At 37.6% G+C, this 26,650-nt stretch overlaps 1 protein-coding gene across 1 annotated transcript in view; it reads left to right on the top strand.

Annotated features, from left to right (window-relative positions):
- LOC107662807 (O-acetyl-ADP-ribose deacetylase MACROD2-like) overlaps nt 1-26,650 on the top strand; it is a 443,444-nt gene that overhangs the window by 413,358 nt on the left and 3,436 nt on the right. The window contains exons 10-17 of the mRNA XM_016452921.1: nt 360-395; nt 1,126-1,170; nt 3,046-3,111; nt 6,314-6,409; nt 8,324-8,398; nt 16,473-16,541; nt 24,447-24,503; nt 25,229-25,303. Of these exons, the coding sequence (XP_016308407.1) occupies nt 360-395; nt 1,126-1,170; nt 3,046-3,111; nt 6,314-6,409; nt 8,324-8,398; nt 16,473-16,541; nt 24,447-24,503; nt 25,229-25,303 (519 nt within the window). The remainder of the gene's footprint in view (nt 1-359; nt 396-1,125; nt 1,171-3,045; nt 3,112-6,313; nt 6,410-8,323; nt 8,399-16,472; nt 16,542-24,446; nt 24,504-25,228; nt 25,304-26,650) is intronic.

Raw genomic sequence — 26,650 nt, 5'->3', positions numbered from 1 at the left:
GTGTGTGTGTGTGTGTGTGTGTGTGTGTGTGTGTGTGTGTTTAGGGATTTGTGTGTTTTCTGGTTTTGGTTTGCTTTGCCTTTTTCCTGCTTTGTTGTGTTTTTCTCTGGGTTTTTTTCTCTGTTTTGTTTAGATTAGATTCTTTCTGTTGTTTATTTGTTTGTTTTTATTCTGTTTTGTTTTGGTTTGCCTTTTCCTGTTTTGTTGTTGTTTTGGTTTGCTTTGCTTAGAGTTTTCCATTTTCCTTTTATTTGTTTTTCTCTCTCTTTTTTTATTTTTATTTTTTTTGGTGATAGAAGTATTTCAGTAGAATGTTTACTCTTAATACATCTGTTTTTTTGTTTTATTTTTTTTTATAGTTGAAAAGCAGGATGAAGAAATGATGAGCCAGCAAGGTATGCCTTTTGTGTATTATTGTTCAAAGCTAAGAGAATTTAGTTTTCCTGGCATTGCCCATTTAATGCAGAGTCAGAGTCATTTCCAAGTACAAGAAAGAAGAGCAGGCCTGCAGATTTACTTCAGTGCTTGTCTCTTCTGAAAGACACATCAAAATGTTCCTGTGTCTTGTTAACCTAGTATTTTTAGCTTATGTTATCATCTTGTCACCGTAATTTAGGAGCAAACACAATTTGTCAGTACTTAATGGGTTATGTTATCTACTACAACTTAGTGATTGGCTTGTTCTACTCAAAACAAATTCAACTACAGAACAAGAACCAAACAACATCCTGAGTGTAAATAGTTCAAATTTTGCTAACTATATTGAAAATGGGATTAAATAATCTGTGTGATGTTGTAATATCAAATTATTATATCAAAATCACTGAAAGTTTCTCATCCTCAGTGAGCCATTAAGAAAAAAGTATAATAATACTTTTGATAATCAAACATCAGCTGGAGTCTTTCCTGTTCCTCTTCACAGAGGAATGTGTGCTTTCATTTCTACTTGCCAGCAGCAGGAGTGATTAGATAACAATCATCCTCTCTTCTTTAATGTGGGATTAGCCACTACAGTCTGATGAAAGTACCAAAAAAAAAATGTTTTTTTTTTTTTCTTTTTTTTTTGAGGATTTAAGAAGAAAGACACAAATCTTGTTATCGAGCTTTTCTCTTGTTTGATTTCAGAGGGATCCCATAAGGATGTGACGATGGATAGCCAGGAGCCAGAAGGTTTGTCGTCATTCTGTTTTTCTTTTTAAATTTTAGTCTAGATTACTACAAGCACCAATGGGATGATGCTCACCAACACATACAGTGGCCCCTAAAAAGTTAAACACTTAAGACACACTTAAAAAATTGTGAATGAAATTGCATTAAATAACAAAATATCAGATCAATTTTATGAAATATAGCATATTTCATAGCTTTTCTTACTAATCGTTTAACAAAAATAAGTTTCTAAGGTTTTAAGTAATACAACAAGATATACAGTATATTATTAAACAATTATTAAATAGTATTTGGACACTTTCTGGTTCACTTGCCACCTCCAGCACTATTTGCAGATGTCATTTGGTTCAGTATCTAACATTCATATATATTTATGACATTCATACATATTTAAATATGACTTAAGTCTTTAATAGTTTACCAACACTTTTTCAGACCACTACATACTTCCTGATTTCTCATAATATCCAGTAGCCGAGAACAATAGGAATCAGAGAACATGCGAAATAGGTCCGTCTTTGTGGTTCAGTATGCATAGATCTCTCCCAAACACATGGAGTCTACATGCAAGTGAGCGAGAAAATTCACTGGGTCTCTCCATAGTCTTTACGCTTCATGTGTCATGCTGAACCCATTCACTGAAGGATCTGGATTGGCTCTGCTGTCCTTGAACTTGTCTCATTACAGACAGGGAGAGTGGCTGTCAGATACAGTTATTAACGTGTGTGTGTGTGTGTCTGTGTTTTGGGGGTGCTTCTGTTTAATGAGACACCTCGCTCCAATCCACACGAACGTACACAGACAGACATCAGAACATGTGCATCGACAGACACACACCACTGCACACGCTGAAATGATTGCTTGTACACACACACACGCTCATAGGAGCATGGCCCGACTCCCTCTGGGTATTCATGTAGCGCGATAGAAATTTTGCGTTCAAACCTTGAGGACAAAACCAGCCGCAGCCTGTCTCTGCTCGGCTAGCATTGAGCGTGCACTTAATGTCACTTTGACTGCAGAGCTCTGAATCGCATTTGCACACTCATAAGCCGTAGTTTTGTTTTGGGTTAGGATTATCAGCGTGGTACCAAAGTGCCAGTGCTTTTTGACATCCTTATCGCCAACTTTTGATTTACTTTTCCTCTACCGGCACTGACGGATGTAGCTATGAGCATTATTAATAGTAGTTTTGCCAGGCAGAGGAGGCAAAGCTAATGTTCTGCTTGGGCCGAACCCAAGAGCCATAGATATTTGCAATTATGTTCCCAAGAGAAAAGCAAAACAGAGAGGTTTTTAAGACCAGGTGAAGCAGAGACAGAGGCTAAATCTGAATTTACCTGAGTGCTGAGCACCTGCGACTCATGAATCACGAGTGCCGACCAGCACATAAAGATGTATCTGCATTGTTTTTTCATGTTTGTTTGTTCATTCATGTGTTTTTCGATGAGATTGTTGTGTGTTCTTTTCATTTATGTGTGTGTGTGTGTATACGTTATTTCTTTCATACATTGTATACACAATGTATACATTATTATTATTTTCTCACATATTTTCAATATATATGGCCATATATATGTGTGCAAACAGCATTAAATCCTACTGATAAAGAGTTTGTATGAATTTTACCTCCATACACAAGCTGTTTCACACACAACCACAGGAGTAAAATTCATACTCTGGCTGAATACATCTCATTTCAGCAGGAAAAACAAACCAAGCTTGACAAAAATAAGCAATTTATCTTCTAAATGAATGACACCCATATTGTTGTCTCTGCCTTGGTGTCTGTCATTCAAGGGTGCATGTGGGTCTTTAGGGTGTCCAGATATTTTTTGAGACAAGTATAATTATTTTTCTGTCTGTTTTCCAAAGGTGAGAGCCCTGATGCTGAATCCAAGGACGAGGAGATCAAACCTCCTGAAAAGGGAGACCATATAGGTAACATCTCCAGTGTGCCTGCTTCCATATTTTGCTCTAGCAAAATCCAAAATTCCATGCTACAAAATATTCTATAGAGAAAAATTAGATTATAAAAATGGGGAAACCAGAATGGTTTTTCTAAGGCATCACTGCAAAAACACCTTTTTTGGAACATTCTATTTTTAAGATAAGATATCATAAACTAACAGTGAACAACCATTTTTACAATTTTATTTTATGAATGTAATTATGTTCATTGCTAATTTTGATTTGTTCAGTGATGTCATGTCTCTTATGGTCATTGGTCACCAAGGCAATATTTATGATCAAAAATACATTAAAAACGGTAATATTACAAACTACTTTTACAAATATTAAAATAACTTTTTTTATTTTAATATATTTTTAAATGAAATTTTTTCCTGTGATGGCAAAGCTGATTTATTTAGCAGCCAGTCTTCGTTGTCACATGATCCATCAGAAATCATTCTAATATGTTAATTTGGTAGATATCAGTATTTGTAACTGTTAACAGCCAGGCGTCTGTAACAAAATGACTCTGGCATTACTCATTTTCAAATAGTCAGTTCACGCAGGAACATATATTGTGTATCTCTCCATGACTGTGCTGTTCTTGAAGAATTTAGAACAACTTGGTGTTCAAAGCTGGCTAAACATACCAGTTTTTAACCCACAACTAGGGCTGCACAATATAAAAAATACAATATGTGATGCAATAAAGAAAATTAATAAAGTGTGTTTAAGGTGAATATTTTTATTCAAATATTTGAGTATTTAAAAACAGAAAATGACATATCCAGCATTCACATTCCACGATATGCATATGTGCAATATTTCAATAAGCGTGATATATTGCGCAGACCTACCCACAATGTTTGTTACCACCTGTGGTTTGAAATGTGGTAAATACAGTTTTAATATTCAAATAAAACCTGCACCACTGACAGTAAGTGATAAAACAGTCTAGACATCTTGGGTTTAATATTTGAAATCAGCTTTCCCACACCACAGAAATACATTTACTTAAAAAATTAGCAGTAAAGTGAGCAATCTGGGCTCCTCTTGGGATGCAGTGAGATCAAGAGTTCTCAGGCAGCTGCTACGAGTGTGTGTGGGTGATATAAATCTTACTTTCCTGCAGGACGCTACATGAGTCTCGGTATCTATAAGTGAGGGACGGAGGCCTCCAGGGCTCCATATTGCCCAGGTGGTGTGCCCAGCCAAACTACCCCACACACTTCCTACTCCTCCATTGATTATGTGAACGCGTGTCTGTGTCCCTCTGAACTGCGACTTCAAACGCTTTCCACGCAGATGGAGTCAGGGTGGACACGTGTGCATTAAAATCCTGTTTTGTGTCTTTCATCTGATGGAGTGTGTATGTGTGTGTAGGCGAGGGCGAGGGCAAAATTGATGTCTTTTGCGGCCTTGTATCCCACTCCAGAGCAGACACAGGTGTTAGCTGGAACCGCACAGATCGATACTCTGACTCTCCATCCCTTTAAAAGAGAAAGAGGGATGAGATGGGGAGGGACAGAGACCCAAATACAAATTAAAGGCATTAGGCTGAAACAGCTGCTCCAGTTCATCCCAAAGTGGCGGCGTAATACCGCTCGGTCTTAAGCAATGGGTTGCCTATTTCATCTCCATTAAAACCATCATTTAGAACTCATCAAGTTAATCTGAGTGCTCGTCCACCAATATTTCATCTCACAATATATAGTTATTAAGTCTTATTGCACACTCCTTTCATTTATACTCTTTTTCAGTGAGTATAGTGATTTGCTGGCTCAAACATCAAATTTTTTGTATGTTTGAATCTAAAACATAAGAAATGCTAAGTCAGTGGGGCCTTCAGATGTTTCCTTTTACCTTTTTTTTTTTTTTTGACAAGCTGGCTGTTGTCACAAAAAATGTAAACTATAGTATAATATTATTTTATTGGCTTAAAAAAAGGTTTTTTTTTTTTAATGTGACAGCATTAACATTTTTTAAGTTTTACAAAAAATGTATTCATCAAAAAATGACAGGAAAAAATTAAGCAGCAGAATTTTGTTCAATGTTGTTGATAATAAGAAATGTTTCTTGACCAATTCAGCACATTAGAATGATCTCTAAAGGATCGTGCAGCACTGAAGACTGGAGTAATAGCTGTTTAAAATGTAGCTTTGCCATAACAGGAATAAATTACATATATAATATATATTTACATCAAAAATTGTTCTTTTAAATTGTAATAATATTTCATAATATTGCTGTTGAACCAGTCTTGGTGACATAAGAAGATGCACCGTTCATAATAACAAGCACATTTTTCACATTCCACATGTTTCTTCATCACTCTTACTTAATGCAATCCTGCCCACTAAAAGCCAGCTACAGCTCACTAAAGTGACAGTTAAAAATTCACTGAAGGCTGAGCAATGTAAATTCTGGCAAGTTTCTCATCATTTTCAAATAAATGTAATCTTTAGCAATTTCAACAACTTCCACAAATGTCAACAAGCTAGCCAAACTAGTTTGGTTCTCCACAGCATCCACCTGTAAGACACAAGCTCTAATGCAAGGCTTAATCCTTATAGCTTAAGTAATTCACACATAGACAGAGATCATAGACTCACATTCTCATGTTCATACCCTGAGTGCACCTGAAAGGACATGATTAATCAGAGGCTTAAGCCATGATCAATGCCATACATACAAATCCACAACACACACACACAGAAGAACATCTGCTGCATCCAGTCGAGTACCAGAGAAAGGGTCTCCGTCTCCCAGATGCTGCAAGTTTTACCAGCCGACCCTGATCAATTAAACGCCTACAGCAATTCCTTCAATGAGAGCGAGAGAGTGAAGGACTGAACATTTGCATTCAGTTTCCACATTTACTTGGTTTCTCACTGTAAAGATGTAAATCAAGTCTTAAACTCTGCAATAAGGAGACAGTTTGTGTGATGGTAGAATGCTAATAACAGAAATCCAGCAAATATTCTGTTAATAGTTAATAAAACATCATCTGAGTTTGTAACCCATGATACATTACCCAATATGGAGAGCCCAATAATCTGTGATATTATTCAAAGCATATTTCTTTTTTTGTTGCAGATTATGTAATGTTTTCTTTTCTTTTTAACTGCTATTGGCATTTTCGCATATATCTCCCAGACGCATGTTATTTATGTGTTTCTTTGGGTTTTAGTGGAGGCGAGTCCAACAGCAAAGAAGAAAGTTCAACAGGAGAGCGAAAAAGAGATGGAGAAGAAGGAAGGCAAGGGAGAAGACCCGCAAGTTGCAGGTGAGATTTACACATCATTCACACACTGGTTGTAGAAGAAACATGTCAATACTGACAGATTACAGAAAATAAGAGCTTAGGTTTATAAGATAAAGACACATAAAACTGTGTTAAAGGTGATGTGTATATTTTATTAATAGCAGGAGATTTGTAGTTCCTTTTCCTCCAGAAAGTGTAAACACAGACTTAAAAGTTAATCATCTAAATATCTTTATATAATAATTAGCATGACTGGTATAATCTGATAATTCTGGCTTCAACATTGTATCTATCACACTTCTACCGCATTGCGGGTTTTATATTATGGATCTGGTTATTCCTCTCTCTGATAAGGCCAGTAATGATGTATAGATAGTTAAAACAAGTCAAATTCCCCTAAATTCACTAAGAGTTTAATTAGATGCGGAAAGTTGTCTGGCATGTGTGACTTGATAACTATAACAAAACTGATTGAAGGAGAGCTGAGGAGCTGGTATATGAAATTAATTCATAATAGACAGTGAATGTTTAATGGACTAAGTGAGATTTGTTCACTTTATGAGCAATTATGTTTATGAGAATAGCCTAAAATGCATTTTCACACTTGAGCCATTAAAAATTAATGTGATTAGATAAAAAAAATATTACATCTTGTGGCATCTGCAAACAGATGATTAACCTTTTCTCAAAATTAATTTCCTTAGCACTTTTTTCATGTTCTTTAACCAGCTGGTTTTTAGTGGATGAAACGTTTTCCAAACCAGAAATTGTCCAAATACTTTGAATAGTATATGTGTTGTTTTGTCATTTAAAATCTAAATGTTTAGTGAAAATGTATGCGTGTGAAGTCTTTCCACCAGTGAAATGCTGTTTGATGTGAGATATTGTTATCTAATGTAATTGCATTCATAATGGCATTCTGCAGTCATTATAGGTTTCCTACAGGAATTGACAGCTTGGAAGCCTCTATTCCTGTTATCATGATGTGACGGCCAGTTTTTCCCTTTCAAAAAAGGCTTTTGTTTTTTGAATGTGTATTGATTGATTGTTTTCTATGTATATGCGTGCAGAAATTGACATTTTCTGAAAAGCCTCTGTGTAGAAATTGGAAGCATCTCCAGAGTCCGTCGTGATGGCTGGTTAGCAGCTTGGATGCCAAGGAATTTCCTAATCTCTCGATTTGTCATGAAAATCCTCTTAGTAAAGCCATTACAGGTTTTAAAATCTGGCCTTGTGTGTGTTTAACCATTTTTTGAAACTCGCCAAGCATACAAAGCGCTGACGTATTAATACGAGCCTGCTATCTGTGACCGCACAGCCTTGTTAAATGCAGACAACTTAAAAACTGAAAACAAAAACACAGCGTAGTGTTGTCTCACAGGCATATGCTGTGAAAAAGCTGTCAGCCGTTTGAGGCAGTATGAGAGGGCAGAAGAAACAGCTGTCGTGTCTTTAATCTTCTAAGTTTCATACAGGAGATTCAGTAGTCTAATGCACTTCTCCTGCATTTGGCAGATAGTGTGTGTGTGTGTGTGTGCGTGTGTGTGTGCGTGTGTGCGTGCGTGTGTGCGTGCGTGCGTGCGTGCGTGCGTGCGCGCGCGCGGCACCTTAGGCAACAGATGAGCATCATCAAGGCCCACTCTCTCCTTTTGCCATTTCCTTGATCGATTACTCAGTCTCAGATGAGGCTGTCCTCCCCTCACTCTTGAGGGCATGGCTTCAAATTTGTCTCGGAGCCCCATTATTAAAAATATAACTGTAATCTCACCGGCTGCCGGATCTGAATGAGGAAATAAAGAGACATTAATTCTGAACTGGATGAATTATGAATGGAGCTTTTTGAGAAGTGAGCAAATCGGAAAGGACAGTGTTATTGGATTAACATTGTGTTTTTTTTTTATCCGTTAATATGTTAATCTGTCTCATTCTGTCAAGGGGAAGAGAAAGGGGGTAGCCCAGAAAAGAAGATGCAGACAGGCCAGCCTGATGAAGCAGGAAAACAGATGGAAGGTAAGACTAGTATGATCACCTAATTAAAGAAAGAGAAAGATGTACATGGCACATTCCATGTATACTTTGGTGTCCAATTTCTTTCTTTAAAAGGATAGTTCGCCCCAAAAATAAGAATTCTGTCATAATTTATCCTCATGTCGTTCTTCTGTGTGAAGATATTTTTGAAGAATGTTGGTTTCGGTTCCCATTGTATGGACAAAAAAAAAAAAAAACAACGTTCTTCAAAATATCTTCTCTCAAATAGAGTTTTGGAATAATGTGAGAGTGAGTAAATCATTACAATTTTAATTTTTGGGTCGGCTATGACTTTAAAGCTTTAGAAGTTAAATCACATGTATTTGTTGTAAGAACTATTAAAATATTATGTAAATAATATAAAGTATAATTTTATTATATTTATTATTTATAACTTGCATTAAAGTTTATCAAACAAATATATATTGTAAGTTTATTAGTACCTGTAAACTAATATTTGGCCGATACTACAGCGAGACAGCTTGATTTAAGCTAAATTTGCAACCATTTTACCCATTCTACAGTATTTTTTAATTAATTATATTTAGTTTTATTAGATGTTATTATGTTTTATTTATTTTATTTTGATTCGTTTATTATATTTAATTATTTATTAAACATTAATATATACAGTATATATATTAAATGTATAATTGAATAATAAATTATAATAACATATTATTATTATATTCAGTTATAGGATTTTTATTTACAATTTTTTATTTTTTTTTTAAATCAGGTTTTAAATGGTACTTATACAAATTTTGCTATAATGTTGGCCAAAAAGCATGAAAAATGAATGGAAGTTAAAACCTGTTTTCTAAAATGTAAGCATTTCTTTCACTGGCCATGTGAAAAACAAAAAAAACCATCCCTATTTTATACCCTATTTATGGTAAATGAAAGTGCCACATTTAGTCATAATATAAAGCAAGGTTACACATAACCAGACACACATACAATAGTATAGATACTAGGGGTTGAACGACTTCTGATTTTTTAAAGTCGACTTTTATGTGATGAAAGTCGAGTCGAAGTCATTAATGAACAAGTCTGGAGCTGTGACAAACACCATGTGCACAGCTATGGCATATGACACAGCGCTGCCCACATGGCTATTGCTCCTATAACAGCTAATTTTTAACAGTTCGTTTGAGTCGTTATGTTTCTCACAGATTTCTGCTCGTTCTAAATCAGATACAGATAAAGTAGCTCAGTAACGATTACGTTCATATGAATGCATTAGTGAGAGCGATTGCGATCAGCGCGAGATGTACGAGCTACTGTCTGTAATGTGTGTGCGTTACAGTGCAGCAGCGCATTAGATTAGAACGGCGATTAAAGTACCTGTACAATAAGCTGTTTAAAACGTGCACTCTCCTGTTCAATTTCGAGCATCCAGTAATATAATCACACATCTTGTGGAGTGCTTTCAGAGTATGCATTTATTTGTCATTTTAACTGTTTGGAAACGGAGCGTAAATGTGGAAGTCCTTCAAAGATTTCTTATCCTGTTGCACCCTCTATAGGACCAGCGACTAGTCGACGTCAAGCTTAAAGCGTCATGGCAGAGCATTGAAGTCGACTAGTTAACTAGTCGATTAGTCTGTGCAACCCCTAATAGATACACAGAGGCATGTCTGGAACGTGTACTCACATTCATTCAATTATGCCCACTATTTGTGTACACAAAACTTGATAAAAGTGTTATGTACACAGATAATGGATAACAATCCCCATTTAGACACAAGCGACAGACTAATACACACACACACACAAGCGTGACAGTACCAGATGTTAAACACGGGAGAAGGTGAGATTGATACAACATATTTAAGAGGATAAAGCCAAGCTCAACACCTCACCATACGGTGCTTTTAACAAAAACACGCTCGCGTTCACACACAAACAGCCTTCCATAACACCTCAGCCGAGTGTTTCTGAACGCTGTTGGCACATGGTCATTAGGGCACTGCTGCCAATTTTAAGCAGGTGTGTCGGCTTGTGTAACTTATAAAGTCTTATAATGGTTGTGCATGTGTTAGCATGGGATTGGCTTTTGAATAAAAGCATCTACTAAATGACTGACTAGCATGGAAGTGAGTAACACAAATAAGGAGCCCTCAGCTCGAGAGACTTGTTTCGAAAGTCTGCATCGATATTAAAAACATAAAATTGTTTGCTCTGTAAAGTGCCTAGACTTGTTTACTTTTTGAAACTGTGTTCAAAGTGAATCACACGTTTGACTTGTTCACATGCTTTTTCCCTCAACAGCCCCTGCACGGTTGACTCGATACGTTTGTGAAAGATTCATAAATTAAAAGAAAGTTCTCTTAGCCTGAAGGTACCTATGAATAAGTCTGGCTTTGCTAATGGAGGGCGTTTTTTCATCCGTGGTGTATTGCGGCTCCTGCGGTGGGAGTCGATATCGCCTCTTCGCCTTGCATGCAGGTGAGATTTACTGCGACGGCTGCTGAGCCTCAGTGGCTCTGAATCCAATCAGAGTTTCTCTCCTCATCTCTCACTGTCTGACTGATGAAGGTGGGGTTTTTTCACTCTATCGCACCAAATGAGGTTCAGTCTGTTTCTACATGTCGTTTTTTGATGACATATTGCAAACTGCAAGACTTATTTTGCCCGATTAAATCTGATGTTACAGTGGTAAAGTGAATCAACCACAGACTATTTCAAATGATGGCTGGAGAACAGGTGGATCTTTAGATCGGTGTAAGATATCTTAGGAAAAGTGTTGTTTTTGGAAAGTTGTGCTGTGTCAGTTGCTTCAGTCTGTTTAGAAGTGGTAGGAGAATGAGAGTTGGTGTGTGTAAAGCAAACTGTAAGCCCAGAAATACACTCTGCAAGTACACAAACGAGATGTGCTGATGTATCGGTTGATAAAGAGGGTGGACGTTGTGATATGTTGCATTTTAAACAAAAATGTTATTCAAATTTTGATATAATATTGGTAATTTATATAATGCCTTGTTTGTAGGGCTGCACAATTTGACCAACATTTTGTGATTATATATCAATATGGCTATAAATGGTGGTAATAATAATAATAATAATTACATGAAAATTAAAAAAATAACAAAATTGTAAAATTACAATACTAATATTTATGGATTAATTTCTTCATTTTGAAACATTAAACCATCAAATGGGAGGCATAAGCCCCTCCCCCTTTAATCTGCAATGCAAAATATTTCCCCTCCCCGTTCGGAGGTCTGAGCATGCCACTGTTAATCATGTATCCCTATAATATAATCAATTCACAATAAGTCTCTAATATGTAATATACTGTAATATATGTTGCTTTTGTTTCAGTGTTTTCTGTTTGTAACTGGAGATCCTCCTTATTTTGGGGAATTCATTAATTGTTGGCTGTTATAGACAAATGATTTTATTTTATAGTCTTATTTCACTTCTAAATATTTTATATTGAGAAAGTTGTTTTGAAAAATTGTTACAAATGTGAATGCAAATGCTTGGCAAATGCATTGCATGTGTTTATATACTTGATAGAGTTACCTTTATATGTCTGCTACAGTACATTAATGGATATGTTATTATTTATGGAGCTAATTATAAACATTTGACAGTTTAAAGTAGTTTCATGTTTTCGCAGGTTACTTTTCTATTGTGCTAGCTAGAGTAACATGAAATGGGGCTTGTGTAGCTGGAAACATTTGCCTGCGCATACTTGCATTGTGTAAAGTTTGTTCAGGTCTTAGAATTATTAAAGCCAATGTTGTGTGAGGAAAAACTTGAGAGAAGACAAAACTGAAAGAGAGGCAGAACACACACTTTCATTCCCATCGTCTTTTGTTCTCAAGCACAGTGGGCAATCAGTGTTTCTCAGCCAGAGGAAGACGTCTCAGAGTTATTTTTTCTTTTACTCTCTCCAACCCTTTGTTTTCTGTCTGATGTCATGGTGAGGCTAAAATGGAGTAGTTTGCCAGCTTAACTCTTGGACATCAGTCAATATTCATCATTTCCTGTCTTACATCCACTGTAGTGAGATCACACGGCACCCATTCTCATAGTCTCTCCGATAAGAATTTATATTCACTCAGGAAATCATCAAAAGAAATCATTGTTTATTTAAGGGCTATGCTCACTTATTTATTTGTTTACTTCTTGAAGTTACACCCTCCGGATTCTCCATGTGAAGTTGCCCGGGTTTGGATCTCCTGGGTTTTTGTTCCTTGTGTATTAACTATTGATTGCAGCCAAGTTTTCAAGACTGATAGTGACGCCATCCTAGTCGCTCACTGCCTCCTGGAGAATGTGGCCCTGAGGCAGAAAGGCAACAGTATCCGCTGTGGCCATCTGTTGCTTGAGTTGAAGCCCTGCGCATTTCTAGCTTCTCGGTTCAGTAAAACCCACCGAACAACAAAGGAAGTTTTTTTTTTGTTTGTTTGTTTATCATTCACATTATTTGATTTGTTGGCCTATTCTAATTTTCCCTCAGTTTTTTCCCCAGTGTTGAGGAGTAGCTATATTTATTTTTCAGCAGTGTGACAGCTGGTTTTATAAAAGTGTAGCTTTTCCAGTAATGACCTGCATTTTCCACTGAGGGGCAGTGTAGTGCGACTAAGCTTTGCATTTTTTATTACATTCTTTTGCATGTCTGATTCATTCTAGCGAATCTGTCAGTTCAGACAGTTTATGCAAATGAACTAAAATAATTATTTTTATAAATGAAAACATTTGGTTTAATGCGTTTAATGCATTTGTTTTTCTTTTCTTTTGCATTTAGCTTGAATTTATCTGTTCATTTACTGCTGCCACACTTATTTAAATTGTTCCTTAATTCAAAACCCCCCATTGTTGTGCCAGTTATATCTAAATATATATAAAAAGATGATCCCCTAATGTAGCTTCGATGCATTTATTCATTTAGGAGATGCTTTTTTGCAAGGCGACATTTTGAGGAGCAGTGCAAGCAGTCTCTTATAAAAGTCAACAATATTTGCAGTTTCAAGTATAGGCTAGTTTCGCACACAAGCTAGAGCAAAAGTGCAATTCAGAAGTTGTTTGTAATATGGAAAGCTATAGGGCCCTATCATATACCTGGTGCAATGCAGCACCAGGCGCGACGCAAGTGTTTTTTGCTAGTTTCAGCCCGACGCAGTTATCATTGTTTAAATAGCAAATGCATTTGCGCCCATGGGCGTGCTGGTCTAAAATTAGGTGTGTTCAGGCACATTGTTGGCGCGTTGCTATTTTGAGGCAACTGAAATAGACTGTACCATTGACCAACTGAAACCTGGTCTAAAGTCAATGGCGGTGGTCTAAAGTCAATTTTTGTTTTTTGTTTTTTTGTTAGTAATATGTGCCTATAGGCGGTGGGCGAATAACACCCGTACACTGCTTATTACACACACAAAGGGACGCGCAGAAACGGTGTGTGTTCAGGTGCATTGTTGGCGCGTTGCTATTTTGAGGCAACTGAAATAGACCTGGTCTTAAGTCAATGGCGCAGTATTTTTTTGTTATTTAAAGAGCACGTTAGTAATATGCGCATATAGGCAGATCCACAACGCACATACACTCATTACACACACAGGGATGCGCAGCAGCACACAAACATGCCAAATATTAAAAATGAAAGGATTACAATGTAAAATATTATTATTGTGCCCCGTAGATGGTCTGCTCGTGCGCAAGGACCATCTACCTTTCCTCTCTGGAGAAGCATTCGGTCTTTGCTCTTGCAAATTCCACCATGTAAATAGCGAATCCACCATGGCACGAGTGCAACTGGCTTTTAAAGGGAATGGGAGATGAGACTCTGATTGGTTTATTGCACATTACGCCCAAAACACACTCATTACTCATTAAGAGAATAGGGACAAGCCTTTTAGACCAAGCGCCGGGCGCGCCAACCATTTTTCCCATCGTTAAACTAGCAAAAGTGGATTCAGATACGTCCTAAGTCCACTTGTGCCATGCGCTTTAGACCATGTACTTAGATCATTAAAATATGGCTCCTAGTTTCAAAGTCCCAACACTACTTCCCAGTTGTCATCTTTTTGTTGCGTGAAATGGAAAACATGGACCACTCAAGGCATCTGTTTTTAGTAGAATCACTTGAGCGAGGTCACACTTCCTCTCTTTATTGTGACTTTCCTCTCGATGGACCCCTGTTGGGTACCTTCTCTGATCTGCCATCCATAGAGTCTTTACATGGTGGAGAGACAGGTAGAGGCAACGGCCTTTTTAATTGGCTGTTTAAATGCGACATTCTCTTTTCTGTTTGTGTGCCAAGGGAGATTGTGGATATGAAGGCTAAGCTCAGGGAGCTTCTGTCAGCCTGTGGCTAGGGCTTATCACAGCACAATTAGCTATTGCCCTGGGCACAAATATTGCAGCGGTCCTTGAAAGAGCCAGGCATTAGCCAAATTTTCTGCATAATTGCAAATATTCTTGCACTGTGTTTATATCCTGCCCCAAAACTCCTCCTCGTAACTGGTTCACAGTTAGTGGTGGTTCTCATATAAGAGAAGCAGGTTCAATTCCAGTCCCTCAAAAAAAATCTTAGTTTCAGAGTCAATTTTTGTAAGTTTTTGTTTTAGTCATAGTTTTGATGAAAATAACCTTTAAATTTAGCCAGTGTTTCATTGCCATGTTCATTAATTGTAGTCAGTTTTACTTCAGACTAAGAATTTATTATTAGCAGTATTATTACTGTTGTGGACAAAAGTATTGGGACACCTGACATTACACCAACAGGTACTTCAATGACATAACATTCTAAATACAAGACATTAATTTGGAGTTGGTCCCCTTTTGCAGCTATAACAGCTTCCACTCTTCCGGGAAGGCTGTCCACAAGATTTTATAGTGTTTCTGTGGGAATTTTTGCCCATTCATCCAGTAGAGCATTTGTGAGTCTTGGATGAGAAGGCCTGGCTCACAATCTCCGTTCCAGGTCATCCCAAAGGTGTTCAGTGGGGTTGAGGTCAGGGCTCTGTGCGGGCCTGTCAAGTTCTTCCACACCAAACTCATCCAACCATGTCTTTATGGTTCTTGCTTTGTGCACTGGGGCACGTTCATGCTGGAATAGAAAAAGACCTTTCCCAAACTGTTTCAAAGCATGAAGCAGTAAGCTTTCTCTTCACTGGAAGTAAGGGGCCTAGGCCAACCCCTTGAAAAACAGCCCCATACCATTATCCCTCTTCCATGTACATCATCATTTAACAAAAAATTCTGAAAAATCTGACCTTCTGATATATTTATAATGAACACACTATTGGTCATGCTAATCTTTTGTTAGAGGACAGGTTTGATGGAAACCAAGCCATATAACAACTTTCGTGTAGAGGCGCCACCATTGTATGAATTCACACATAAATATGACCATCACAAACCCTCTTCAGCCACCGCAACCATCTGCTGATGGACCCTGGACTTCAAACACACCTGATATGATTGTCATTTGTGCCCTGACAGAGCACCCAGAATGCATTGTGTGTGCTCTCCATTATGTAGTCACCTATGGCCCACAACAAGATTGCAGGAGAAGAGGAGTCCTGCTCAAATAAGCTGGAAGGAGCACGGTTCTCACACTGTGGCTTTGAAAATCTTATTTTGATCAGCGAGCTCGTCCTTCCCACAGCCCTCCAGACAAGGGGGGAGGGGGGGATTGGTTCTGGGGAGTGTGCAAGGAATATGGAGGCAGTATAAATCACAGCGCAAGTGAAGAGTGCTGAGGCACAGGATGCAGAGTTTATATTTGATAATGGCAGTTTTGTTTTGCTCATGCTTATTCATTTTGTCCCTCGCACACGTCTCTCTCCTTGCAAAGGCGCACAAAATCCATTAAAAAGTCACATAGAATTTAGGTGCTTTAATGCATATTAAACAAAAGAAAACAGTGAGAGAAGAAAAAACATGGACAGTTTGGCAGGAACAGCAAATTATGTGACATCACTTTGAAAACTAGTGCTGGGTATAGTGTTGCTTCTTTGGAAGCTGTTTAACCTCTTTTCTGTTTTAATGGCCATCGTATTAAAAATATGATCTTTGTTTCTTCTCTCTGTGTCAATAGACTCAACAAAGAGTGACGACACCGGGGCGGACACCAGTCAGGAACCTGAGGTTCCTATGGAGATTCAGGGTATGTGCTAAATTGGTTTTCCCAAATTTTTTGTGTAATGTTCTTCAATCTCCCATCAGCAAAGCTCAACCCGTTATTTTACGTTAATGAGAAGAACAGTGCTAGGTGCATGCTAGGAGCAAAAACACAAGACTAAGTATACAATGTACACTACCTTTTAAAAGTTTAAATGTACGTTTTTTTTAAAGAAATTAATGCTTTTATTCAGCAAGGATGTATTAAATTGATCAAAAGTGACATTAAAGACTTACAATGTTACAGTAAATTCTATTTTAAATAAATACTGTTCTTTTTCTGAAAAAAAAAAATGCACAAGAGTTTCCACGAAAATATTAAGCAGCACAACTGTTATCGACATTGATAGTAGTAAAATATGTTTCTTAAGCACCAAATAAGCATATTTGAATGATTTCTGAAGGACTGAAGTAATTTTACAAACCCCAAACTTTTGAATAGTAATGTATGGGGAAAATATGGATTGCATTGGTTTTTGTGACCACAAGACACTGTTTTGAAAGCATGTTTCGTTTGAGAGATTAAAAATTTCTTTATATTGTTAGAGTGTTTGAATGTGAAGAACTTTGATTTTTATATTCTCACATCTCTTTTAAACCAGCAAGGTCTAAAGGTGTACATGAACAACAAGGTTTTGCATCCTATTTTCTGCTGCTGTAACTTGGCAAATATAATCTCATGCCATAGCACTCGTGGTGGGTCAGGTTCAAAAGCAGACCCCACATTATGCTAAGTCACTCGTTAAGTTTTTCGCAGTCTTTCTTTTTTAAGTTTTCCTTTGACAGCTGCGTTTTGCGGCTCTTGGGGTCATGGCAAAGGGGACGCCCTCTTTTCTTACTTCCTTCATATTTAATGTTGTTTTTCCCTTTTTTGTTTTGTGAGCTCTGTGCTTTTGAATTGTTTTTGGAGTTGTCATTTGAAGCAGAGAAGAGAAGGTTTTCTCTAACTACTTAAAGGGGTAGTTCACCCAAAAATGAAAATTAGCCCATGTTTTACTCACCCTCAGGGCATCCTAGGCGTATCTCTTTCAGACCAACACAATCGCAGTTATATTTAGAAATGTCCTGGCTCTTCCAAGCTTACGTTGGGGCCTTACGTTGAGCCTTCCGCTACGCCTACGTTATACTCTCGAATGCCTTGTCGTGAACGTGCCTGCTTGAGCGACCGGAAGCTGGAGATTACAGTTTATAAATTAAAATCAATATTTTTCTTACACTAATGCATCGTTTCACTTCAGAAGGCCTTTATTAACACCCCGGAGCCGTATGAAGTAGTTTTATGATGGATGGATGCACTTTTATTGGCTTCAAAAACAGTGGCACCATTTACTGCCATTATACAGCTTGGAAGAGCCAGGACGATTTTTAATATAACTCCGATTGTTTTCGTCTGAAAGAGGAATGTCAGATATGCCTAAGATGCCCTGAGGGTGAGTAAATCATGGGCTAATTTTCATTTTCAACACTTTATTTAACACTATTTAAAACACTTTATTTTTTTTATTTAGTACACCAAAATAAAAATTCTGTTATCATTTGTTCACTCTCTAAAGCTATTCGATATACTCTCATTTTATGAAAAGATGTTCAATTTGTGAGTGAATCATTCTTTTGAGTCAATTCAATGAATCGTATGATCCAGTTAAAAAAAAACAAGTCTGAATGATTCATTTATGAATCAGACTAATCCGGTTCTCACTGACTTAAAGATACAGCTTGTTTGTCTGTGAATAACAAATTACATTGTGGTTTGTTGGTCCAACAAAACTATTATATAGCTTCAGAAGACTTGAAATACAGTGTGTATAGACCACTTTTATGAAACTTCAATGGTGCTTTGACAACCATTTTGAATCTTTTGAAATCTCTAGTACCCATTTATTTGCATGGAAAATAGCAACTAGTGCATTACACAGAATTTCAATTGAAGTTTGGAACAACATGAGAGTGAGTAAATGATGACAGAATTTTTATTTTTGGGTGAACTATTGCTATTATGGATTCTACATCGACAAGTAACGCATTAAAAAGGCTACTGTTCCCCTCCCTTCGCTGCTAATTTGCTTTTCTGATCTGCCACAAACCTCCCTGCTCAATTCTCCACAGCACTTTCAATGTGACCCTTAAATCAGGTGACCCCATGTTCTCCTTTCACATCTTTTTAAAGGTTTTTTTTTTGTTTTTTTGTTTTTCCAAGCATGGCCTTCTTGGCCCATGAGAACTGGAAGCCTTTCAGACCTAGAGAGGACCTCTTCCTTGTACATTGGCAGCTCGTCAAAGCACATCTTGTAACTTTAGGCAAATGCGGCTGGTAATACAATGCCACTTGGCTCTGTAGAATCCCTTCCTCGTATTTCTCACTCTTCTCTTTGAGAGGGCAGAATACAGATGAGAGGAGCCACTTGGCTTTTCACAAGAGGAACGTGCATGAGAAGGATCTGTGGTATTTACACTGAAGCCCTCCCCACTGGGTTTGTTTCGACTCAATACCTTTTAATTGGCTCTAATTGTTTGAAGCTCCACCATCACACAGCGACGCAACGAAGAAAAAAGCCTGCACACAATCAAGTGCCTCCCAGAATGTTGGAAAGTTTGAAAAGGTTGCCCGCCGTTGTTGTGCATGAATAGGCCTGGAATTACATTGATGTATGTTTTAATGATGAGCTGAACTCTACTGTTACTTGGCACAAAATGCTACAAAAGCTGCACTTTGGTCTAAAATGTGGAAATTCACTTGCAAAATACAGTTCTTTACATGTTTGATGATGAAGGCACAGCTTGAAGACCACCCTGAGCTTCTTTACCTAAAGTGAGATATCAGGTGCTGCTTATACTGCTCATTTTTTTCCAGATGAGAATAGTTTGATTCATTGCATCATCTCCGTAAACCAAACATACCATCTACATACTCCTCCAAGTGAAGGACAGAAAGATAATGTCTTCGACTTGTGAGATATTGAGTGGTTTTTACTCTTGTGAATGTGGGGACGGCTGTAAGCTTGCTCTCTTGTTCTCCTTTCAGTCGAGTTCTTTTCCATTAACCTCCTGAGCGACATGTGAAAACCATCTGGCGAGGTGCCTTTGTGAGTCACTGGTTCGATTACATTGGGCCCATGCCCCAGTTAGACCAGGGTTATTGGTTTGATTGTTTGTGTTCAGCTTTGAGCTGCCGACACATTGTGAGAGTCAGACGGCCTTGAGAACCTAAACAATCCAGGTGCAGGGAAAAAGGTTATAAATTAAATGACCAAAGAAGCCTTGACTGTGAAAAAGTCTCTCTCAAACTCTGTTGAAGCGGCTCGGATGATTGGCCCTCCTAAAATAATCTAATATAATGTCCAGCTGCATTTGACAGAAATGCACTGGATATTTGTGTGTCTGTTGACATTTGCAAATACAACTTATAAAGTATATATAGAATTATATCCACTACTGTTCAAAAGATTGGGGTCAGTAACATTTTTCTAAAAACTTTCACTTTTATCCCAGTTTTTTTTTTTTTTCTATTCATTGTAATTCTACTTCCTTTATTTATTTCCTTTATTTTAAATTATATCCTGTTTTTCACCTCAAATAAAATTACAATTTAGGAATTTTAAATTTCTCAGTTCAGTTCTGAATAGTGCATCTGAATAGCCCTGATAGTTACCATGGTAATTTTTTTAAAGACATTGGCCAAACCTTTCAACCAGCACCACCATTTGAGTCTCCAGTAACCAGACATATCATATCCTGAGGATTACTTCTTGATGACTAAATGTCTGCTTTGGCTTTTGTCTGTAACGTCATTGTTGAATTTGGAGTGGACGAGGAATGATGTTGATGCTTGCCTGGCACGACCGGTCATTATTTGGGTGGTGTAGACAATTTATACTGCCTAACAATAGACCCACAAGCCCCTCACGATCTCTAGAGCGAATGGTTGGTGGAGGATCTAATTTTCTGCATGTCTGAATATGAATATGACTTACATCTGCCCCCAACCCCCACACCACACTTCCCTCTCTTTCTCCATCTTCCTCGCTCACTTGTTTCGTCTTCCCTGCTTTGTGAGTTGCCCGGCACTGACTGTAAAGATACCACCCACACGACGAGACCCTCAAACTTTCATTACGCCTAAGTGCAGTTAATTTCAAGGGAAGCATATGAAGCAAAGAAAATACGACAATTTATCGAAGCTAGAACACTCAGACTATCTTGTGCTCGCTCAGCCGCTGTGATGAAGAGAATTGAGTGTCCAATGGACTGCTTTCAGGTAAATCAGGATAATTAACCAAAACGCATAGCTTGAGGCCACTTGTATAGACTTAGTCTGATGTTTAACACCAAATATATCACTATTTGTGAGGATTTTAAATCATAATGGCATGATACTATAGTCTTACCATCAGATTACATCAGAAGCCTCAAATCAATCTGTTTGCTGCTGGGTAAGAAAATGAAATTTTCGAGAAATAGACTCAAGTGCCCAGCTATCCTCCATGTCACATTTTTTACACTTTTTCCTGCTTGACAGCCTCTGGCTATTTTATTTGTTTCACGGCACGTCAGACTCTCTTCCCGAAAGACCGAACTCATACTGTTGTCGGCTGTAAAGCTAAATTAGAGAGCTGACAAATTTCTGCAGCATCTCCTGACGTACAGGGCAGCAGTTGGAAGCAAGCACAGGCATTGATTGAAATTCCAGCATCTCGTTTTTTTTTTCAACGGCTGATTTGTTGTGTTTTGATTAGCGCTGCTTATTAGGATCCCAAAGTGGGAGGGCTCCCTCTCAGCCCTGACATTATTACATGGAAGGAGAGACAGACGGCGCATCAGGAGGAAGCCAAGTGTCAATTGAGCTTGCAGGTTCAATCAAGCGACAGCCTTAACTTTCTCATTTTGGTGCCTGTTCATGGACTTTAAATGCGGCCCGGAATAACTAAGAGCATTACATGTGTGTTAAAGGCAGAGGCATTTCCTTCATCAGAATTTTTTGTCTTGTGTTCCAAATATTTAAACAATTGAAATAAGATACATTTACTTGAGAAGCAAAATTGTGATAGAAAGATGATAAGAGAATACCTGCATTTAAGGTGTGTGCGTGCATGTGTGTGTGTGTGTGTGTGTGTGTGTGTGTGATAAATAAAATTAATAAATAATATAAAAAATACTAATAATAATCTTGCTGTATTTTTATTAAAATTATACATAATTTAATTAATTTTATAAGGATTTTATTTTGTTTTATTAAGATTATATCTTTATTAAGATTATACAGTATGTAGTATGAGTATGCATTATATATATATATATATATATATATATATATATATGTGTGTGTGTGTGTGTGTGTGTTTGTGTGTGTGTTTTACACTAACCCTGGTTGCTCATTGCCAAATACTTTTCACTTTATTTATTTAAGCATAAACATCACTCATTATTTTTCTATTCATGTTAAACCTTTTGTCATGGGGTAAAAAATAAATAAATAAATAAATAAAATGCACTTTTTCTTCTCAAGTAATAGTTAATTGTTTTAAGAATTTTTAGATATGTTTACTTGAAAACAATACCAAAACAATACCAAAAAAAAAAACTGTTTACTCCAGCTCCCCATTTGTGCTGGAATATGGATAAAACGCCAAGCGAGGGACAGAGAGTAGACTTGCTTCCAGAAGTGGGCGGTAATAGAAACAGTGTTGTTGAATCGTATTGCACTCGGTTTCAATTTCTCTCTCTACGGTGCCGCGAGAAAAGAATGAAATGAAATCATGGCGGTGGCGGTTGCCCGTGCTCTCCCTTACCTTTCCTCATCCATGCACTCCGCTGCTGCTCTATAAAAAAAGCTTTTTTTTCACGTTCAAAACACAAATCCATCACTTGCAGCTTTGCGCCGTTAAATCAGTCGAATTTGAGGGCTGGCCACCAGAGAGAGTGAAGTGTCTGGGTAGCTCTCGTTCTGAAAGGTTGCATTAAAGCCATAGTCTGTAGTAGTTGAAATGTTGCCACCGTAACCCGAAAAATTGACTCTCCAGCTGAAAGCAAAGCTTCAGAGCTTGTGATGAAATTAGCATGAAAGCATGTAACATCACAGTGAAAACAGACGCCATGATGTTACACTGCCAGTGATGTGTATTGTACGTTTAAGATGTTCCAGTGTGTTTAGATGATGTTTGTAAGATTCTCATGAAGGTAAATATTGTTATTCTGCAGACAAACGCAATGGTTCGAGTGCGAAGACGATCTGCAGCACTGAGTTGGGTGCGCTTGCATCATCCATGGATGTGCCGCAGGAAGGAGATTATTTCATGCTGTGGTTTGCTTTGGTATTTAGGCAGAGAGATAGAAGAGAGAAACTTACAGAGGAGTTTGAAAATGAGGCTCACACTGATATAGACTCAAGGCAGTTTCTAATTCATTTTCTATGCTTCCCCTTTCGCCTGCATTTGTTTTGTTCCTCTTGAAGGCGAGAGGCTTTTGGACCATATTTTTCATATTTAAAAAAATATGCATTGGTCTTATACCAAAGAACCAATTAGCTGTAGAGTAATCTCCTATTGAAGTTGATGTCTAAATACACTACACTTGGGGCGATGCAGTTATTAAAGATACAGACTGGGAAGGATGTAGGTTCAAGTCCCGAAAGGTTACTCCACAGGGATTGTGCCTAGAGTGTGAGTAGCTACTAAGTCACTTTAATATATTCAGTGGAATCACCGAGTTATGGAAGCTTATTTCTGCCACGGAATTTAAATAAAAGGGTAATTAAAAATTTTATTGTAACTTTTTATCTCACAATTTAGCCTTTTTTTATTGCAGGTCTGAGAAAAAAAAAGTGAACACTCACAAATGCAAGAAAATTCATATATCAGAATTACCTTTTAAATTTTTTTTCATGGTGGTTCCAATAAACTGAATTGCAAGATGTAAACTCAAAATTCTGAGAAAAAAAAAATAATCTGAATTTTATGATGTAAACTCAGAATTAAAGGGGTCATATGATGCGTTTTCCTTTCTCTTTGGCGTGTTACAAGCTGATTGTGCATAGTACTGTTTTTTTGTTATTAGTTTAAGTATTTGCTATTGACTGTTCAAATGCGGTGTTTTGCGCATCGTGTGTGTGTGTGTGTGTGTGTGTGTGTGTGTGTGTGTGTGTGTGTGTGTGAGAGAGAGAGAGAGAGAGTGTCACATGAAAGTGGAGTCAGCTGTCTTAACTGTGGCTTGTGTGCTGCAAACACATACCAGCTTCATCACTGTGTCTGTCACGCGACTCTGTTCTCCTTTCGGGCTCTGTCTTTACATTTATTTTGAAAGATGAAGCTCGCGATTATGGTAAGGGGCGTTACATTTCCGACGAGTGCTTGCGGTGTTCGGCCAATCACAATGAACTGGGTCAGCTGGCCAATCAGAGCAGACTGCGCTTGTCGGAAGGAGGGACTTTGTAGAAAACGAAGCGTTTGAGAGAGGCGGGGCATAGAGGACCTACAATAATGTACAGTATTTGAAAAATAATGTGTTTTTTGAACATTAAAGCATGTCAACATATTTTGTTACACCAAATACACCAAATAATTATCTTTAAAAAAGCATCATATGACCCCTTTAAAAGAAAAAGTCAAAGATATAAAATTGTAATTCTGAGACAAAAATAAATTTTCAATTGTGAGAGAAAAAAAGTCTCAATGGCCTTCATACCTATGCAAATTCGTGATTTGAAATATGAACTTTAAAAGGATATTTTGTGTCCAAAAAAATAAATAAATAAATGTTTTGGGGGATTAAAATATGTAGTTACTCTTCTTCCTGAAGATCATAATGAGGAATCCAGCATATGGACCCACTATAATTGTAATAAAATCAAAAGAAATGAAAAGCACATAGAACATAACACTTGTGACTTTTTGTTTAGATGCTGATCAAAGTGTCACAGCAGCCAATGAGAGCAACCCCACCAGCAGCACTAAAGGTAAAAATGTGTGAATTAAAACTATTTTTTGGCCTTCTGATCATTTAATGGTTTAAATTCAAATTCATGACTTATTTATATTTTATACAGAAGAAAGCCGTGTGTGTGTGTGTGTGTGCATTTCCAAATGTAAATGAGTTTTTAGCCATTTTATTTATTTGAAAGTTGAGAGAGGACAAAATACAGCAACAGGATCAGATTGAAACTCATGTCACCCAGTAATTTGTGAGCATGTGCATGAACCACTAGGTCACGACTCCAATTCAAATGCATGTTTCAATATTTATACAGAAGAAATAAGAGCGTGTGTGGATGCATTTTTAAATGTGAATTTTCAGGTTATGGACCTTTTTGCCACTTTTTTTTTTATGACAGTTGAGAGACTGTCTGACTGAAATGTTGCATTTGCTCAAGTAAACTCAAATGCATGCTTTATTATTTCTACAGAAGAAAAGGATGTGTTTTCAGATGCATGCACAGGTGTATCTCGTCATCCTGAGCTCTGCAATCTCATGTTCTTCTCTTGAAGCCTCTGTTGCCTCAGGCATAGCCTTTAGCATCCCCTGCATTTATTTCAGCTAGGAGAAGCCCAGTAGCCAATGAGATGTCACCCAGTGGCATCTAACTTTTAATTCCTCTGCTCAGCTGTGATCTTGAGTCATTCATTCCCTTCACTCTGCCTTCTTCCCTTGTTTTCTCTGTCTCTCTATGTAATATGTGTCTAGATGATGTGAAAGCCCAGGATAAGAGCTCACCAGAGCCCGACGCAACTTCACCAGACACCAGACCAAATTCCGAAGGTAAAGGCAGTAAATCAATATGAGCTGTGAATAAAACAGAGAAACACACTTACGCAGTTCTCATCTTCAATAAATATCCCCGTCTCTCTCATTGTCCTTCTCATTCAAGCTCCCAACTTTTTCTGTTTCATATGCTTTACCCGCAATTCCTTAACTTCCTTTCTCTCTCATTCACTTTCTCTCTGCTGATCTGGATCTGATTTTTCAGAATAAACGTGTTGGCATGCCTCCTTAAATTGAATTTGATGAATTAGCTGCATGCCCACCTCACGGACATTAATAAATCAAACACAAAGCGTGTGTGATCGGAGCGCAGAGATGACGCAGTGCTAGAAAGCTGATAAATCATGTGTGATAAGAGTTTTGCTGTGCTGTCATTTCGGGACCCCTGGGGTCAGCTTCCCTCTTAGGGCCGCACATACAAGCTCCCAGCATGCCATTTATATTCATTCCCTTCGTGTTTGACAGGAAATAATTTAGTACAGTATCATTATGTGTGTATTTGTACAAACACAGGTATACAGGTAGAATTTAGTTTGACTTTTATTTAATTAAAAGAAAGTGTATTCTATATCATATTAAAATCAACTTAAAATGTAAGTCAAAACAGACTGTCTGAACAGCAAGAAAATTGCTCTTAAATTAGAGCAAGTGTTCATTAAGCTTCAAGCTATAGAAACGCAAATGGAAAAATATTCATTTTGATTTGATTATTATATACTGTATGTTATATTGTTATTGTGTCCGTGTGTGTATGTATGTGTACATGGCCGGACTTACCACTGGGCTTGACTGGGCTGCAGCCCAGGGGCCCCGCCTTGTAGGGGGCCCCGCCTTAACCCGTTTACATTTGTTCAGTTATGTGCCAGTCAGAAATTATTAGTCGCATTTCAACAGCGTGCACGGGCCAGCCGGGGATAACAGCTTCCTGCTTCCAACTACGACATTCGAAAGACTATAGAATACCCTAATATCTTACAGGGACTTTGTCCCGTCTCACTACCTCCACACAAAGTGGAGCAGAAATTTCATCAAGACGATTTAAAAAAATAAAAATAGCCATTTACAGGGTTCGTACGGTCATGAAAACCCCAGAAAACTTTGGAAAAGTCGTGGAAATTTATTTTACAAATCTCTATATAATAGAATATATGTTTATGTTGAATATATATATTTTGGTTTTACTCATTTTCGCAGGTTTCGCACGCTTGGAAAATTCCCGCAAACATGTATTTAATATACAGTGTAGGTTAGATGAGTTAAAAAAATTCACACAGAATATCAGATTAAGTCAATCATTTGAAAACAGCGTGTGTGGTTCAGCTGTACCGCGTCTTCTCGCTCCCA

This window comes from Sinocyclocheilus anshuiensis, unplaced genomic scaffold (assembly GCF_001515605.1).
Source record: "Sinocyclocheilus anshuiensis isolate Anshui unplaced genomic scaffold, SAMN03320099.WGS_v1.1 scaffold1164, whole genome shotgun sequence".
NCBI lineage: Eukaryota > Metazoa > Chordata > Actinopteri > Cypriniformes > Cyprinidae > Sinocyclocheilus > Sinocyclocheilus anshuiensis.
Note: the sequence above shows the minus strand (reverse complement) of the source record. Positions and strands in the feature narration are given on the sequence as shown.